At 33.7% G+C, this 17,075-nt stretch overlaps 2 protein-coding genes across 2 annotated transcripts in view; both read right to left on the reverse strand.

The window, feature by feature from the left end:
• Window positions 1-432: 432 nt before the first annotated feature.
• Window positions 433-3,043, reverse strand: LOTGIDRAFT_181403 (hypothetical protein). The gene is made up of 4 exons (XM_009045907.1): window positions 2,967-3,043; window positions 2,109-2,226; window positions 1,396-1,464; window positions 433-1,059 (listed from the first exon to the last, which is right to left on the reverse strand). Exons 1-4 carry the CDS (start codon window positions 3,035-3,037, stop codon window positions 943-945), a joined length of 375 nt encoding a protein of 124 aa, XP_009044155.1. The 5' UTR covers window positions 3,038-3,043; the 3' UTR covers window positions 433-942.
• Window positions 3,044-3,171: 128 nt separating this feature from the next.
• Window positions 3,172-17,075, reverse strand: part of LOTGIDRAFT_102760 (hypothetical protein) — a gene marked incomplete at both ends in the record, with an annotated part of 30,756 nt that continues 16,852 nt past the window's right edge. Inside the window, 12 exons of the mRNA XM_009045908.1 lie at window positions 3,172-3,465; window positions 3,657-3,741; window positions 4,406-4,503; window positions 4,904-5,083; window positions 7,321-7,421; window positions 9,354-9,791; window positions 10,174-10,419; window positions 10,894-11,068; window positions 11,823-11,898; window positions 14,216-14,298; window positions 14,723-14,862; window positions 15,423-15,501. Of these exons, the coding sequence (XP_009044156.1) occupies window positions 3,172-3,465; window positions 3,657-3,741; window positions 4,406-4,503; window positions 4,904-5,083; window positions 7,321-7,421; window positions 9,354-9,791; window positions 10,174-10,419; window positions 10,894-11,068; window positions 11,823-11,898; window positions 14,216-14,298; window positions 14,723-14,862; window positions 15,423-15,501 (1,995 nt within the window). The remainder of the gene's footprint in view (window positions 3,466-3,656; window positions 3,742-4,405; window positions 4,504-4,903; window positions 5,084-7,320; window positions 7,422-9,353; window positions 9,792-10,173; window positions 10,420-10,893; window positions 11,069-11,822; window positions 11,899-14,215; window positions 14,299-14,722; window positions 14,863-15,422; window positions 15,502-17,075) is intronic.

A 17,075-nucleotide genomic window follows, 5' to 3' on the forward strand; every position in this document is an offset into this window, starting at 1 on the left:
AATGAAATAATGGAGTTAACATTTCTCTTTTCTGCTCCCGATTGCTGGTGTAAAGTTTCAGAAGGTCCTATCAATACAACCTCTCTTCTTTCTCAAGCAGGAAATAAAACATTTACCGCTATGATGACTATATTTTGGAATGTTTTTTTAGTGGATTTTAAAGTATTGGAAATCAAATTTAGTTTATGAACTTTTCTACTCCTGTTTGTGTAAAGTATTGAAAAAAATTTAATGAATGGAGTTTTACGTCCTACTTTTCTGCACCATGTTGTAAAGTATTGGACCTGATGGTTATAACAGAGTACAATTGTAATTTGGTATGTGCTTTAATATCTCCCTTGTTACTATTAATAGATCACCTGACATCACAGACACAAATTCTACATCCTTGGAATGACATTAAATAAATAATTCAAAGAAAAAAATAAACGGCACAACAATTTTTGAACAATCACAACCCATTTTCCTATCCTGTATACTTCATATCACAGTTGCATGTCGTCCACTTGTTTGAAACATGCTATAGGGATGTCATTCAAAACTGACTATAACCCACTTGTTTGAAATAAGCTATAGGAATGTCATTTAAAACTGACTATAACCCGCTTGTTTGAAACAAGCTATAGGAATGTCATTTAAAACTGACTATAACCCACTTGTTTGAAACAAGTTATAGGAATGTCATTTAAAACTGACTAGGACTATAACCCATTCCAAGAGGCTTATAACAACTTTCAAACCTAGATGAAATAACTTGGATGCCCTATGAAAATTGGACCTTAAATTTAAATTTTAAGGAGCCTAGCACTTCACAGTCATTGTCCAATACAACATACACTAAGATGGCTGCCACCAGCCACAATATCCAACCCAATCTTGACCTACATGTCAATCTGAGTCAGATGGCAAGATGTAATTGTAAAACTAAAATGGTTGCCAATTTCAAGATGGTGCAGAAACAACAGAAAGACGTGATTGCTTTGGTTCGATTTCTAGTGAATGTTTATACGTCTGCTCCTCATCCAGCAGTCGACTGGGATCTAATAAATAACTCGTTACCTGAAAATAACAATTACAAAAACTTCAATATGTTGTTAAACTGATATGGAATGGAATTTTCCACAATGAAGTCTTGTCGAACAAAGCATGCAACCAAATTTTGCGGCAAAATAACAATTTAAGGGGCCTTCACATCACAGCCATCATCAGTTCGGTATGGTTTCAAAATGGTCATAAGTTTCCTACACAACTGTCATGCAACTGAGTTTTGAGTTGCCTTTGTAACTCATGGTCATGAGTCATGGTGTGAGGGCACCTTTGATCAGTAAAACTGTGTGGTTTCTATGAGAACCAACCCGTTATCCACCCTTCCTGCCTAGTGATAACTTAACTTACCCTTGGATGGTGTTCAATACGATATGATGTTTGTTGAAATAAACGAATTTCTCTTATAACATGAGCAATCTGAAAAGAAATTTTAAAAATATTGGCAACAAATAAGACAAACTCTGTACATTTTATAAAAAGATATTAAAAATATTCCAAAAACCTAGCAATTGTATCTCAGACAAGAAGCATTTTAGTGCTAGACACTATTTGTCTTTGTAAAGTATCTAACATTAGGTGAATGATGTCATTTTTGAATTTTCTTTAAACTCTACTCCTGAACTTGGACAGAATTTGTTCCAATGGCCAACATCTAAGTTTTAATACACCACAATCCTATTTTTTTATTAGATAGAGCATTGGTTCCAAATACGCCATGATGACATTGTCCTGTCTAACATCTATTAACGGGACAATACAATGATGATATGATAGGTTAACTAATTGATCCAGGGATTATGAAAAGCTATCCATGAATTCATAATGTAACACATTCACAACTTGTACATCTGAATGAGAATATACTTAAGAAGTTTTTAGTCTTAAAAATAATAAGAATGTTGAGAAGCTTGGTCAAGCCAACTTAAGATACCAGGATTGGTATTCTCGAAACAATCTTAGCGCTAGGATGTCCAAAAACTGTATTAGATATTAAGACCATAGGATGTCTTAACACTAAGATCGTTTTGAGAATACAGGGCCAGGATCATAATTTAACTCACCATTCGCATTTTAGAGAAATTGACCAAGCCTTCATCAGTAAAATTTGGTGTGCCTTCTTCTATAAATGATAAATCTGTTAAATACATTCCTAGATATGGTATACATGGTGGATCACATCTATAATTAGAAAATATTTCATTGTTATATTCACGGGATATATATCTCTTTTACTACAATTATTTAAAGCGAAATGAAATGAATGGAGTTTTACGTCCTACTCTTCTGCACCTTGTGGGCTAATGAAGACGGGCAACGCCATGCAGGGTGCCATGAGGGAAATTTTGCCAGGACAGCGGCATTAGCATGCTCTTTTTCGATTTCCAACTGGCGAGGGATCTACAACGTGCACAGCCTGTAGCACACGAGGCCTCGGTTTATTGTCCCATCCGAACGACTAGACGGTTTTTCCATGTCAGCCCCTCTTACCTGCATCACAGGGGGAAACCGGGTTGAAAAATCCGAAGGTATTATCTCGACCTATGCCGGGATTGAACCTGGACCTTCAGGTTAGCGAGCAAGCGTCTAACTCACTGAGCCACCGGGGCTCCCCAATTATTTAAAGTACAGACTAAAGACTTCATTAAGCTCAACAACAACTTGCTGTCAAAAGCAAGACAGGACATAATATCAACATGTGCTTAACAACTTAACATGGCCCAGACCAAAATTTATTAAAAGTGATAAATGTACATTCGATAAATCAAGATAAATTTTGATCATAAAATAGTTTGTGATACAACCAGCAACAATCAAATACATGTCTATAAAATTTATACAAAGCTTTATTATACCCACCAATTCATTATTTTGAATAATAAATTAAAGTAGAGGTCAATAACCAATCAATATATTCCTACCTGTGTAATGCATCTCTCATATTTTTAAATCTTCCTTCAGAGGAAACTAATGTTTGTAACTTCTCAATCATCTGTTTGGTCTATAATATATTAATACATATATGTGAGGCATTATTAACCTAAAACAGTCAAATATAAAAAACATAATTTGTATATCATATAAGCTTACCTAATTCAATAGCCAAGAACCAAAACAGTTTAATATTCATTTTGGGCTAGTCTTATTTTTAGTAAAGGCAAATATGGTTATCAACTGGAAATCAAAGGTAATAATTTTTACACCAAAATAATTTGGTCGTACCTGTTTGGAAAGCTTCTCCCATGTTTTCTTCAACCTGTAGACTGAACTGTTGACGAAGGCAGCACAGATCTGTAATACTCCATTATAATTGTGCATACAACGACAGATATCAGCAATGGCTGCCCATTTCTCTATACAGGCTACCCGATCTAACTGGGTCTGTCTACCAACAATTTCTGATACAACCAGTCGACTCACCTAGTAAAATATAAAAAAATAAGGTATTAAAAACAGAGTATTGGCATTTTTCCACCAAATTTCAGTTTTCAATTTCAATTTCAGTCAAGTTGGTAGACTTATTTACAAATTTGATCAAAAACTGTTATTTGTTTTTGAGATGTACATTGAATATATTATTTTGATGAAATAATTTGGGATTGTGTATTTACCTCATTAAATCGTTTACTAACTAGAAGTACATGTGGTGCTCTAGTAGCTTTATCTCCTTTCATCCACGCTTGACTCAGTAATTCCCTAGGATAAACAATAGAAAATATTAATAGAGGAGTACAATTTGAATGTCATTTAGAAGCTGAGAGCACATATAACATATCATTTCATCTGATGACAACATGTGTAAATTGTGTTGAAATGTTATGTAATTTGTTATATGTGTGTGTGTTATATTACTAATGGATTGAAAAAGGAATTATCTTCCTGTTTGCCTATTAAAGGAACCGATGTGCCATTTTTTCTGACCAAGCAAACTTCAGTCTCAGAGACGCCAATCAGTAATAGTGTCCACAGTTCACATATCCATGTGTGTCCAGAATTATCCATGTCTGAATGTTAAAATGACGAAATACTGCATCCCTTCCATTAAGATAAAAACCATGACAGAGACGTATATATTATTGACATAATAACAGAGATTAACACCTTCTGAACAACTACATGCTTCTTATTAATATGTCATTTAAACTGCATTGTTGACATGGAGACGAGTCAGCAAAGGGACCATCGAGTATTCTGGTACCACAGCTTCCTACAGTAATCAAGAGGTATTCAAAAAAGGCGGAAAAAATTTCATAATAACTTAAACTATTTCTGAATCAATCCTCCAGAAACAAAGTCATATACACCAAGCTATCACTGCTCCCTGCAAGAAATATCAAATTAATTCAGAAATATTACTTACTCGCTCCTGATAGACATGAATATTTGATGATCTAGATAAGTCAATTGTTCTGCTATATCTAGAGCTGACAGTGAGTCAAAATTATCTTTTGATGGTGTCTAAAATAAAAAAAGAAGATTTCTTAACAATCTCATGAATCCAGTGTCATCACAATTGAATGCATACTGCTGTCTCTATCATCAAGATGTCATATCAAGCTCTTGTTGTATGTTTCTCATAAATATTTCAAGATAACAGAAGTATTTGATATCTATCATTTATGTGAAGGTTTTTACTCACTTTTTACACCACACACATCAATACCAAAAGATCTTTCTCAGGATTTTTTTTTAGAACAAGACAATTGCCTTGCAGGGACAAGTAAAGTAACTACACTTTGAACTATCTTATTTCCCCTTGAGAATATTATTGCAGTGTGCACAGACAATCATTGAAAATACTACTGACCCTATGAGTAAGCAACCAGCTGAGATATACCTGACCCTGAGTATCACTTACTGAAGTGTGCTGTAAGAGTTTTTCCAGGTCCACTTTCTTATTGTCTGAGGTATCTTTAGTAATAGTACGCAGTATAGAGGCTGCAGCTTTATGTTCTGCTGGTAGTAGATTGGTATTACACACCATTTCCTCCAGTAGATCTATTACAGCAGACTTTAATACCAGGTTTAAATCAAAGTCCTGTAGGAGATATAATACATGGTTAGGGTTATCTTAAGGGGGCTTTGAACCTAAAGCACCTAATTGCCTAAAAGACGACAATCTAACTTGCTATAGACTGAACTATTGAAGGTAAATCAAGTGAAATATCCTACTCTGAACATGAATTGATCTAATGAATAGAAATGAAAATTTCAAACCTACAATTTTCTAATTAAACAACTGGGGATTGAGTATTAAGTCTTGCAGCTTTTCCGAAACAAGAAAATGACCACTAACATGAAATATTGAATTGAAGAATATCTTGGTCTAATTTAACATTATCAAGGATGATGATTGTGCTCATGGTATGGACTATTTTTTGTTTTTATCCAACTCTCTATGTCCATTGAATTCAAAGTTTGCGAACATCAGAGTAAAAAGTGGCAATTGAAAAAAACAAATTGTGTACGTCTAAATAAAGCTCACAACAATGACACTTGATAACAATAATACAAACAACACTTAAAACTGATAATTTCAGCATTTTTTTGAATGTCTTATTTGTGGTTGTTTTTATCAATTTTCAAAAACTTTCCAAAAATTAAGAAATGCATCACCTCTGGGAATTTGACAGTCCAATTTTTGAGAATGTTAATTGCTCTCATGGTAGCAGCAGAACCAATATTCTTATTATGACCATTCTGAGTAGAGTGAGGTGGTTCTGGTATGGTTTTTAATGCTGAACAAAATGCATCAAATACAACATTTATTTAAGAATTAAAATAAAATTTAGCAAGGAATATAATCATCTCATTTAATACTTTTCTCATCTGATAAAACTAAACTCAGACATCTGAAAGCCCATAAAAATGACTAAAATCTTAGCAAAATGGGAAAAAGTGACGATTTATATAATAGTGTAAAGCAGAATTCAAACTGAACATTGTGGTGAGTTAAATATTAAAAATCAGACTAATATATCTGTATATCAATGGGAGACATGATTTTGAACAATTTTTTGGTGCAGACTTCTCCTTTAAAAAGTAGTAGTCCTAGTATCTGACTTATGAATGGCTTTGAAAGGAAAGTTTTTTCTTTTATTTTAACTGAGAAGAGTGCTAAGAACATCTGAAATTCATAGTAATGGGCAGCTAAATTTAAGTTCTATCTGCTGGAAAAGTAAAAATACAGGCCCGGTATTCTCAAAAAATGATCTTAGCACTAGGACGTCCTAAAAACATTATTAGAAATTAAGGCACCAGATCATCCTAGCAAGTTCATTACGAGAATACAGGGACAGATGATTATATCCCTCAAAACATATTGTAACAACATTCAATGTTAAACATAATAATTATTAATTCTGATGACATGGTTATATATTTGTTATACTACAAGTTATTTAGGAATCATATAAACCTTGATCCAAAATATGATTTTAGATTTAAACATTTCAAATTGGACAAGGGTGAGATTCATGGACATGTACAACACGATGGTGATGGTATATTTGTCTTTCAAAACAGTGATTGGTTGCTCTGTATCAGACGTATTTGTTTTTAACCAATCAGATTGTGTAACACAATGATAACCATGGAAACAGATACATCATAAAACAACATAAAGCAACATCAACAACTATGACAGTACAATATCTAGAACGAGGCTATTCAACTGACAAGTTTGTTATTCTGTTAATAATTCTTCATACATCCTAACTCTTATTGATAATTAGCCACAGTTCATAAATTCCCTTGTAAATCTGATTTAAGAAAAACCTGGGAGTTTACACAGATCTTCTTCACGTATTTTAAAATATTTTTAACAGTCTAAAAGCAAAGTTCAAGCTGAATTTGGTCTTGAAAAAATTGTGAAAACCAGACAGGTTATGGAAAAGTTCATGAATCAAGGATTACCCTCTCAATTGAGATCAATGGAAAATACCGAAATTCTCTTCACAATATGAAAATAGATTGATATATTATTGGCCATCAGGAGGTAAGAATTTCTCATAATTAAGCTCAATTAAATGTTTACTGATGAGTTATTTAAAGGATGTAAGAAGATTATCAAAGAATTTAAAAACAAACTTGCTAGTCAGATCAAGGCAGGAAATAAGGTGACCTGACACCCCTATATGTAATTATGAACTATTCCGCACATGCATATCTTCCATCAATATAATGTATTGTTTAGCATGATAGGAAAAGTTCATTCATGAAAAAGGGGTATTTTGTGGCTTGTTAACTTATTTCCAGCCTGGTCTGTGAATGTACCTGTTGATGTTTGGACACCCAATGTTTTAATATATTGAGTACTCTCATGGTAGCCGCTGTACTAATGACTGATTCACGTTTCTTAGCAGGTCTATCTGTACCTTGAGTGGGAGAAAATTTATTTCAATTTGCTAAACATTCTGATCATAATTGATGATAAGAGCAAAAGGAACACAAATAAAATGGATACATTTTGTTACTTGGAAAAAATTTATTCACATTAACTATGAAGCCTCCAGAATACAAGTAAAGGGCTTAGTGTCCAATTTTCAAAAAAATTGTCTCACACATACAACATACCTAGCAAGCAATGCTAATCTGGTCCAGGTCTGGTTGATAAGTATTGCTAGCTGGTTAGCGTTGAATTTATATCTCAAGACAACAAGTATAAAAACTATAATTTTATATAAATATTCAAACTGACCTGGTCCAACACTGAGAAATCTGTTGACGTTTTTAGGGTTAACATCTGGTGAATAGTTGGCTAGTCCTGCTGTAGCAGCAGCAAATGCTGTGGTTGCTGCAGATGAACTTGACCTACATAATAAGGAATATGATAATATGAAATCAATTCTATATTGTTTCATGTGCTCATGGATGTGTAAGCTGGCATGAAGACTGCTTGCAGACTGGGATGGATCCATTGCAATGGCGGCATCAGGCTCCTGGAACTAAGGGCACAAATTTGGGAAGACTGACTTAATTGAGATTTCAAATATGGAAGCCTGAACCTCCTCTTCTGACGCTGGCACTCTTCCATTGTAGTTGTAGTGAAATGTGTTAAATTGTCAAAATGGCCAGGTTGATGAGAAAAGTGAGAGATTATGGCTCATGCAGAGACTTTGTTCTTCTTTAAAAATGTCTCTGCCCCTCGGAGGGTCTATCCATATATAGTGTTAATGCACTGATATCTGACTTTAGGCTTGTTAGCCTTCTGGGTCTAAGTTACCCCAAGATTGGGAATAAAAGACCATATTGTTTAAAAGACAACCACAAAGTATGAAAAATGTAAACAATTTAAGAGTAAGAATGTCAAGAAAATTTACGTCAAAAAACCACTAGTAACTGAAAATATCTAAACTTTGAAAAGAGCAAGCTAAAGACTATGTTCTAATCTACCCATGCAAAGAAAAATCTTGGAGTCAAAGTCATCAAATTAAAATCAAATAAAAGTTGAAATTGAAAAAGGATAAGATTCAAAGAGAATTCCCGAGGGGGGAACCCCAGGTTCAAATCCATCCTGAGAAATAGGAAATAAAAAAACTAACAAACCGTAGACCTTTTACATCACCATGACAACAGTAGAATGCACAAAATACTAGGAAACAACGACAATATCTTACCCATACCTTCTTTTAGATGCTCGCGATGAGGTCACCACTGCACCTGCTTTAGCATGAGGTGGGGAACCTTCAACTTGAGCAAAGCTACCTCTAGGACTAGAGATGTTGATAGATTCGGCTTCAGCACTGCCACGTTTACCTGAAACTGACAGGATTAAACAATTTCATTTCAGTTATAAAAAAAGGGATGAATCCAAATCAATAATCATGCACACCATGTAAAGCTCTAAGGCTAAGTTAAGTTTTGCATCCTTTGAAAAATGAAACAGACTGCCAGATGAAAGATAAATTTTGAAAAGAGAGTGTAGGAAAAGGCATTGTCAAAATGTTTTTCTGTTTCACAGTAAATCTTTGTTGCACTAAGCTTATTACTCTTTAAGAGTTGACTATTCAACTTACATGGTTTTATTTTGATTTGTGGTGCTATGATATTTGGTGAAGAATAACTGTAACTGATAGGAGACGGAGCTCGACGTAGTTTTGGACTAACTGATGGAGATCTAGAACGAGAGGTTTTAGGTGAAGATCCCTGCTTTGGTGATGTGGATCGAAATTTAGGTGAGGGTACACGTATTGGAGATGAAGTTGGCAGAGGTTTGATCACTCGTATTGGACTGCTTGATGGAGATAGAGTTAATGTTTCCAAACTAACTGGTTGTACATCTGACATCTTACAGGGTGTTGATGGACTCCTTGGCCGACCTTTATTACCATTCTGTTTCAAATTAAATTTGATTTTCTTTGGACTACCGAGTGGTGAAGGTATGGGACTAACTTGAGGTGTGCCTGGAGTCAAAGTATCCGAACTTGCAGCAGAACTTAACGTGTAATGACTAGTTCGCATCAACGTCTCGTTAAAATCTGACGGTGCTCCTGATATTATTAACGGAGGTGCCAGTTTGCCCTCAGTGTCACTATCACACGTATCAACAGACGACTCTCCAACATCAAAATCCGATAAAACTACCCCTGAAGATGTGGTAGATGAATCTTCCATGGTAATTGAAGGAACATCAGGTATTTCATGGTCGTAAAGAGTCTCACAAGAAGCTATAGGTGCTAGTTTAGGTTTTGGAGGTATGAGATATGTAGATAATTCTGAACGACTATCATCGCTATCAACAGATTCTCCTCGTTCAACTGAAAAACAAATGGAATAGAGTTGTACAGATGTTAGCCTCTTCCCTGTTCTCTTTGATGTGCCAAGAACATATTATACACGTATATCAATATATACATAAAAAAAAAACACACAAGAAGAATGTGAAACATATTCTATACTATTGTCCAGTCCATGCTCAATCTAGTTTAATGCTAACAGTAATGTATAAGGAAATCTGGAAATAAGAAAATAGACAGATAAATTTCTATCCAGAACAGTCAACATTTTTATCATCTGAATTCTTCATTTCATGTTTTTTTCTGCAGGTTACTACACTTTCCATGGATTTGTCAAAAGCATGAAAAGTTTAATTTTGAAAGAGTCTTTTAACCAGATTTCATCAACCACTAATCTTACTTTTTGTGCCGTGGAAGCCCCCAAGAGGAAGTCTGTCTATAGCTTGAGAATCATTCATACAGCCAGTACTGATACGTCGAAACTTCTCAGCTTGTGGTTTGATAACATACTTAGAATCCACTTCTGGTGGTTCACCAGTAAAATCTGTATGAGGTGGACTCCCTTCTTCAGCATCAGATAAGGATCTGTTATAAAATATATCTAATATTAGAACAGAAACTTTCCTTCTTGCAATTTCTAAATAGTGAGAATTATATTATATTTCACTATGATGAATTAAGAGTGGTTAAACTTCAATATAAAAGGGGATTGTATTTAACTTGACTCAATATTGAGAGGTGAATTTTGTTTGATGAACTTTATTTGATTTTTAAAAAATTTTCCACATGACATAATGCTTTTAGACCATTATATAGATATTTCAACATATACCACTTAAATCAAGGAATATTTCCACTTTAACCCTACAATGTGACTTAATCATGTATATATCTCATCTTCCAAACTGAATATATGTCTAAATATTGACCTTCTACTGTTAATTCCTGCTGTTTTATCACAATTTGCTATATTCATAGTAAGATACAGATTCATCTTGATTGATGAAATTGTTGGAAGTTCTAGATAGACCATATAAAACGTATCTAGATGATCACATTACAGAATATAAGTCACTATCAAAAAACATAACTTACTGTACAGAGCACATACTGGAGTCTATATTAGTAGCTTCAGGGTTTTTATACACACGTTTTAACGCCTCTAACAAAGTTTGACCAGTGGTGAATACACGGTATGTTAATAGGAATGTATTTAAAAAATCGATGCTAAGAAACCTCAAATCAGTTAGTCTATCTAGCAGTCTCTCTACACTAGCATGCCGGATCTACAATACAATTATATAGAGAGAGAATGAATCAACTGCAGTGCCTTTGCTTCCATCTAAGGTAATGAAGCAAAAGAGCATGCTGAAATTTGAAACATAAATACGATATGTCTACAAAAAAAGTTGACACTGTTCGCAGTCTACCCATACCCATTGTCAAAAAGTTTTTGCAAATCAGCCCATAGAATAAAAATATCATAAAACAATAAAAATTAACCGATATCATTTGAAACAAATCAAAGTATTTGCAAATTATCTGCCAAAATCCAGTTTTTTAATCAAATTTTTGAAAATTCATTTAACATGTTGTTAAATGCTGAACATATAGAACTCCATAAAACATAGTACAAATAAACAGGAAATTTTCATAATAATTGATGAATCATGTCCACTGACAATGAAGAGTATTATCTCCCTTTGTGGCATAAAACAATGCAATATCACATGTAACATTTATTTCACAAGCATGGTAGCTTTAATTAATACATTCTAATGAGATTGTTTTAATACATTGCATTCTTTTTAATAATTCTAACAAGAGACCTAGAAAGCAAATGAAAGCAATTTTACTTTACTGTGGTCTAGAAATTGTGTGGTTTTCACCATGATTACCAAATCAGATTATTATCAAATCATTATATTGATTATAAAAGTGAGTTATTTCCCTTGGTAGCAATGTCTCTGATTGCATCAAATTGATACTTTGAATGTTTGGATAATTTGGGCTATTCCTAAATCAAGTTTGAACTATTACCTGTGGAACCTTGCATGAATTGAGAGTTCGACTAAACTTGATATCGACATCATCTCGAAACAGTTTGGGATCTGACCTAAAATTATAATCAAAGATGAAAATAAATACATGTTAGATAGTATCATCTTACGTTGATATTTGTGCACATCTACAATGATTTTGTCTATGGGAATTGTGCTAGTAGTTAGCCGTTATTTCAAATCTTTGTAAAATAAAGTAAAGCTATGTGCATAATATTCCTATTCAACTATATTTATAAATCTTTTTCTGCAGTGACGAGGCTAATACAGGTGGCTATAAAGGAACATAATTATAATATGGTACATTACAGACCACAATTACTTTTGTTTGTAGTGACAATACGACAAATTATAAGCGTTAAAGGCAATATCAATGAAATGCAGCCAAAAACATTTAGTAGACTACACTTTTTAATATTTTAGTGTGAAATCCCAGTTGTCTGAAGATCACAAAGAAAACGCTATATCATGGACAAATAATTCTTCACTGACTCGCGGAACCTTTAAAATCATCCAAACCATGTGCTACCTATAATACTAACAAACTGATGCTGTGCAAGTAATAAAATAGAATTAAATGGTAAAAATAGGAAGAAAGCTATCCCTTCACAGAGTTAGTAGGGGGGGTTATCAAAGGGAGTTAAAGGTTAATGTAATAAAAATGAAATGAGTTTATATTACGCTTAAAATGAACATGCTTGTCACTATCCCATAATATTAAAAGGTCTAAGGTTATCTTATTAGAATAAAGAGTTGGAAAGGCCATACATAATTTCCTTCACAACTTGAATAATACAAGAAATAATTCAAAACTATTCTCTCAGCAAACTTCAAGGTTGGTGCTATCAGTTGAATGTTTTTGTTTAATTTACTATTGGAGGTAAATATCAGAATATGAACTGATAATGTAAATGTTTTCAAGACAATCACAAAAAATACTGCAGAGAATGCAATGAAAATAGACAAGGGAAATTAATGGGTTAGTGACAAGGCAATAAAGAATGAGAATAATTAAAAAAATTTATAAAAAAGGAAGAGGAAAAGAAGAATTATTGGATGATGTTAGGTGACAGCTATATGCTACTACTGGTTAAGGACAAAATAGGCAAAGAATTTAACTACAAGGGGAATAACTCTAGTCTACTAGATGACTCACCAGATCTCACTACTGTGTATGTATCTGTAACATGTTACAAATAATAAATTCCTGAGCAACTATTTACTAATTCCCCCCACAAATTCCTGTGACTATTTTTCTTATTTCCCTAAAAATGCCCATGACATTATAGACTAATTTTCCCTAGAAATTTCAATGTAACTATGTATTTATTCCCCCAGAATGTCCCATGTAACTGTTTACTAATTCCCCCAATAAAATCTCATGTGATTATTTACTAAATTCCCCACAAATTCTAATGGGATAATTTACAAATTTCCTCAAAAAGTCCCATGCTTTTTACTAATTTCCCTACAAATTCATGTGACTACTGACTAATTTTCCACAAAAAATCCCATGTATCTATTAACTGCTTAATAATTCCCTCAATACTTTTAGTATCTATTAAATCTTTCCATGAAGTTCCATTTGACTATTTACTGATCCCCCTTCTCCACAAATTTCCATGTGTTTATTTACTAATTCCTTTGTGATTATTACTAATTCCCTCCCAAATTCCAATGCAATCATTACTGATTTCCCCCACAAAATGATTATCATTCCCCCAACAAATTCCTATGCAATTATTCATTTATTCCCCGCACAAATTTCTGTATGTTTATTTACTAATTCCCCCCATAAGTTACTGGCTATTATTTTCTTATTTCCTCCACAAATTCTTTACTGATTTAAGTCTTCCCCATAAATTTCTCTTTGATCATTTGGAAATGAAAGTAAATCAAATGGTCCAAAATTCACGTGAATTTTAATTAATACATTAAAATTTTCTACTACTTTTGAATTGCTGGGGGTCTAAGTCTTCTTCAACACAGGTCAAGGGAAACAAGGGAAAGAAATACCAAGGAAATGCCAAGAGACCTTTTATTTGCACTGAAAAGGAATGCCTGAAAATTCCAACATAGCACAAAATAGGGAGGAATCCTGAAAGGAGAGGGATCTGATTATCCAATAATCCTGCAAAATTCTTCTTTTGATTTTGCTGCAGTAGGTAAGGTTTTACTGTGAAATTTTTGTTCAAGTTGTGTTTATTTACACCAAACAGAAAGCAAAGGAGTCTGTAGACAAAAATCATATCATCAATATGGCGTCTGAGAATAGCAACTAAATATAACTGGGCCTAGCTCTATATCCTACTGTGGTGAAGAGATAGAGAGAGAGTAGAAATTGAGAGATAAAAGGAATGAATGATGACATACCGTACAGACTGTGGCATTGTGACAGAGGACGATTCACTCATTGAGCTGTTGAGGAGATCACTATACTGTAAATTTTCTATACACTGAAAAATAAAACAGGTGAAAGTCATTCAAAATGTTTTCTAGCCTTAATATTAGTATATAGGATACGGATAACTTCCTTTTGTACCATTTCTTTTTCAATTTCCGTTGTTCCAGAAACACTTGATCAGCTTAAGACTCCTCAGTTGCAAATTCTATCATGGTATGTTCATCAGTGACTAGCTAGAATTTAAATTTGCATCAAAAGGTGGGGGAGGGGACATCGTTTATCGGCGTTACAGATAAACAGTGTGGGAGAACAGGGAGGTTGTCAAGTATTTCTCTGTAAGCTTAGAACAAAACTCTGGTTTTAGGTACAACAGCTGAATTTTTTGAAGGCAAAAGTTCTCTTCCCTTTTGGCCACCATATGGGTTTGATAAGAGATGAAAGGGAGGGGGGGAGATCATGTCAGTCTTTTTACTCACCTGACTGATATCACTACACCACGCAGCCTTTTCATGTAGAGTAGAGGCTACAAGACTGATGGTAATGGGGGGCCCACTTTTAGAATCAATTATAATACGGAAATCTAAACCATTATAATAATCAGCCTTAACATCCTTATCTAACGGAGCTTGCAGTAAATTAGCAGCAGAATTCTGACTTCCAATACTTAGATTTGAATCTAAAGATGATGCTGTAAACAAAAATAAAAAAGGTTTGAATGACAGTGGCGGAGCCAAGTTTACGTCCGAGGGGGGGGGGGGATTTTGCCAGAAAAACTTGCTTTCAGGGCTGTGAGCCGGGGTGAAATATATGCATAAAGAATTATAATTGTTTGTTATGATAATGGGGACTTTCAGTCTGAATCTACCTGCTCCTATCCTAATCTGATGCTGTCAAAAAAATAAATAAAGTGTCTTTAAGGTGAGAAAAAGGTTGGATGCTATATATTATCATGATATTATATTTTTATCGTTTTGATTTAGAATAAAGATATATATCCATTTCCATCTGTCAAGAAAATAGGGAAAATCCAACTTCAATTTTTTCCATGTAATGCACCCTCACTGAACTCAGACTACATTGGCAGCTAGAAATAGGGCCAAGAAATCACACAGTTCTCAAATCTTCGGAGTTTCAAGACAAACTTAATAAAGTATCTAATTAAAAAGTGTGACTTACTTTCCTCATCAAAGAAAAATATATCTGAATTTGGATCTTCTATTAATGTACAATCTATCAATGATATTTTACCGTAGTGCTGAAAAATCAAATAATAAATATCAAATTCCAGAGAAATACAAGAGAATGAAATGGATTTTACAACCCTTTTTCTGATTCTAAATAGGCTGATGAAGACAAAACATTACCATGCAGTGTGCAATGAAGAAAATTCTTCCACGAAAAGAGCATTAGCCTCCTTTTTGTTTCATATCAGGCCACATATTCTCGAAAACGATTTTAGCGCTAGGATGTCCTAGATTCTTATCTTCTAACATTGATTCTAGGAAATCCTAGCGCTATGATCGTTTCGAGAATACATGGCCCGAATTCTACAGTTTCGATCTCAGGCCCTCTGAACTGTTTCACTGATTGAAGCAAGAAAAGATAAAAAAATCTAAATAGGTCGGCTACATCCAGTTGAAATTGTATGACAATAAAATACATACAACAGATATAAGCTTGAAACATCCAAAGTGACAAATAACAACGAATTGCCAAATCAAAGATCACTTGTAGAGCTACTTAATAAAACAGCACTATGTAAACCCAAAATCTGTACAAATGTTAACAAAACACAACTCAGCATGTTTGTGGCAGTCAGTAATCAATGTGTCTGAAGGTATAACAATAACTAGGTGAATACTGAGAACACCTGTCCAATCTGTGATAATCAATTCATAATCCAACCAATGGCAACAGGTGGAAATTTTGTGACAGGAAATTAAAAGCATACATATTACAAATATTATAACTCTAAATGATTAGAGGTTATTTAATTTTGAGAATCGAAGCAGATTTTTATCAAGGGACAGATTTACCATTTTGGGGGGTTGATTTGGGTCTTGATTATATTTAAATAGTAAAAAAAAATACTACTAAAAAATTACAGAAATCACATAATTCCCTTCAAAATTATCTCAAACTAGGAATTTCATTTTCAATTGCTATATATATGCCTTTACTATATATGGCAGAGTTTCAGGAAAAGACAAGTCAACTTTCAAATATGGTTAATACTTGACACATGAATTTGAGGGATAAAATTTCAACAGTGGGCTGTGAACTCTTTTACTGATTATTAGCTTATCTAAAAAAAAATCCCCTATTCTGAGACTAAGGTATGATTGGTCAAACGGATGGCGAATCTGTCCCTTTAATGGGGTCAGTATTAGGACCTATATATCCAACAATCCTATCTAACACTGTAGTAGTAAACTATAGCAAGGTTTAGGTTATCAAAAATCATACATCTTAAACTACATATAAAGTGCTAATAAATGTCTGTTATTGAGAATTTTACAGTTGACCAAGAAAGCCTATTAATCAACATCAATTATAGATTTCAATGATTTTTACAATCCGGGGCATGTCTATTAGTATCTGACCGAGATATTCAGGGCTAGTAATGGTCTGTGTAATAATATATGTAGGTCTATTACTATTTCTTTGGACATTAATTAAGGGACAAGACATATAGAACTGTAGCAAGACAAACAATGACAAATATTACTAACATTGGTTCCTATTTTCAATGACAATCCTGTAAACCATTCCTTTGTGTTGATATATAATCATAATTCCTTTGTCTGAGAGCTAGAGACTATAAAATGA

The sequence above is a fragment of the Lottia gigantea genome, assembly GCF_000327385.1.
Source record: "Lottia gigantea unplaced genomic scaffold LOTGIsca_1, whole genome shotgun sequence".
NCBI lineage: Eukaryota > Metazoa > Mollusca > Gastropoda > Lottiidae > Lottia > Lottia gigantea.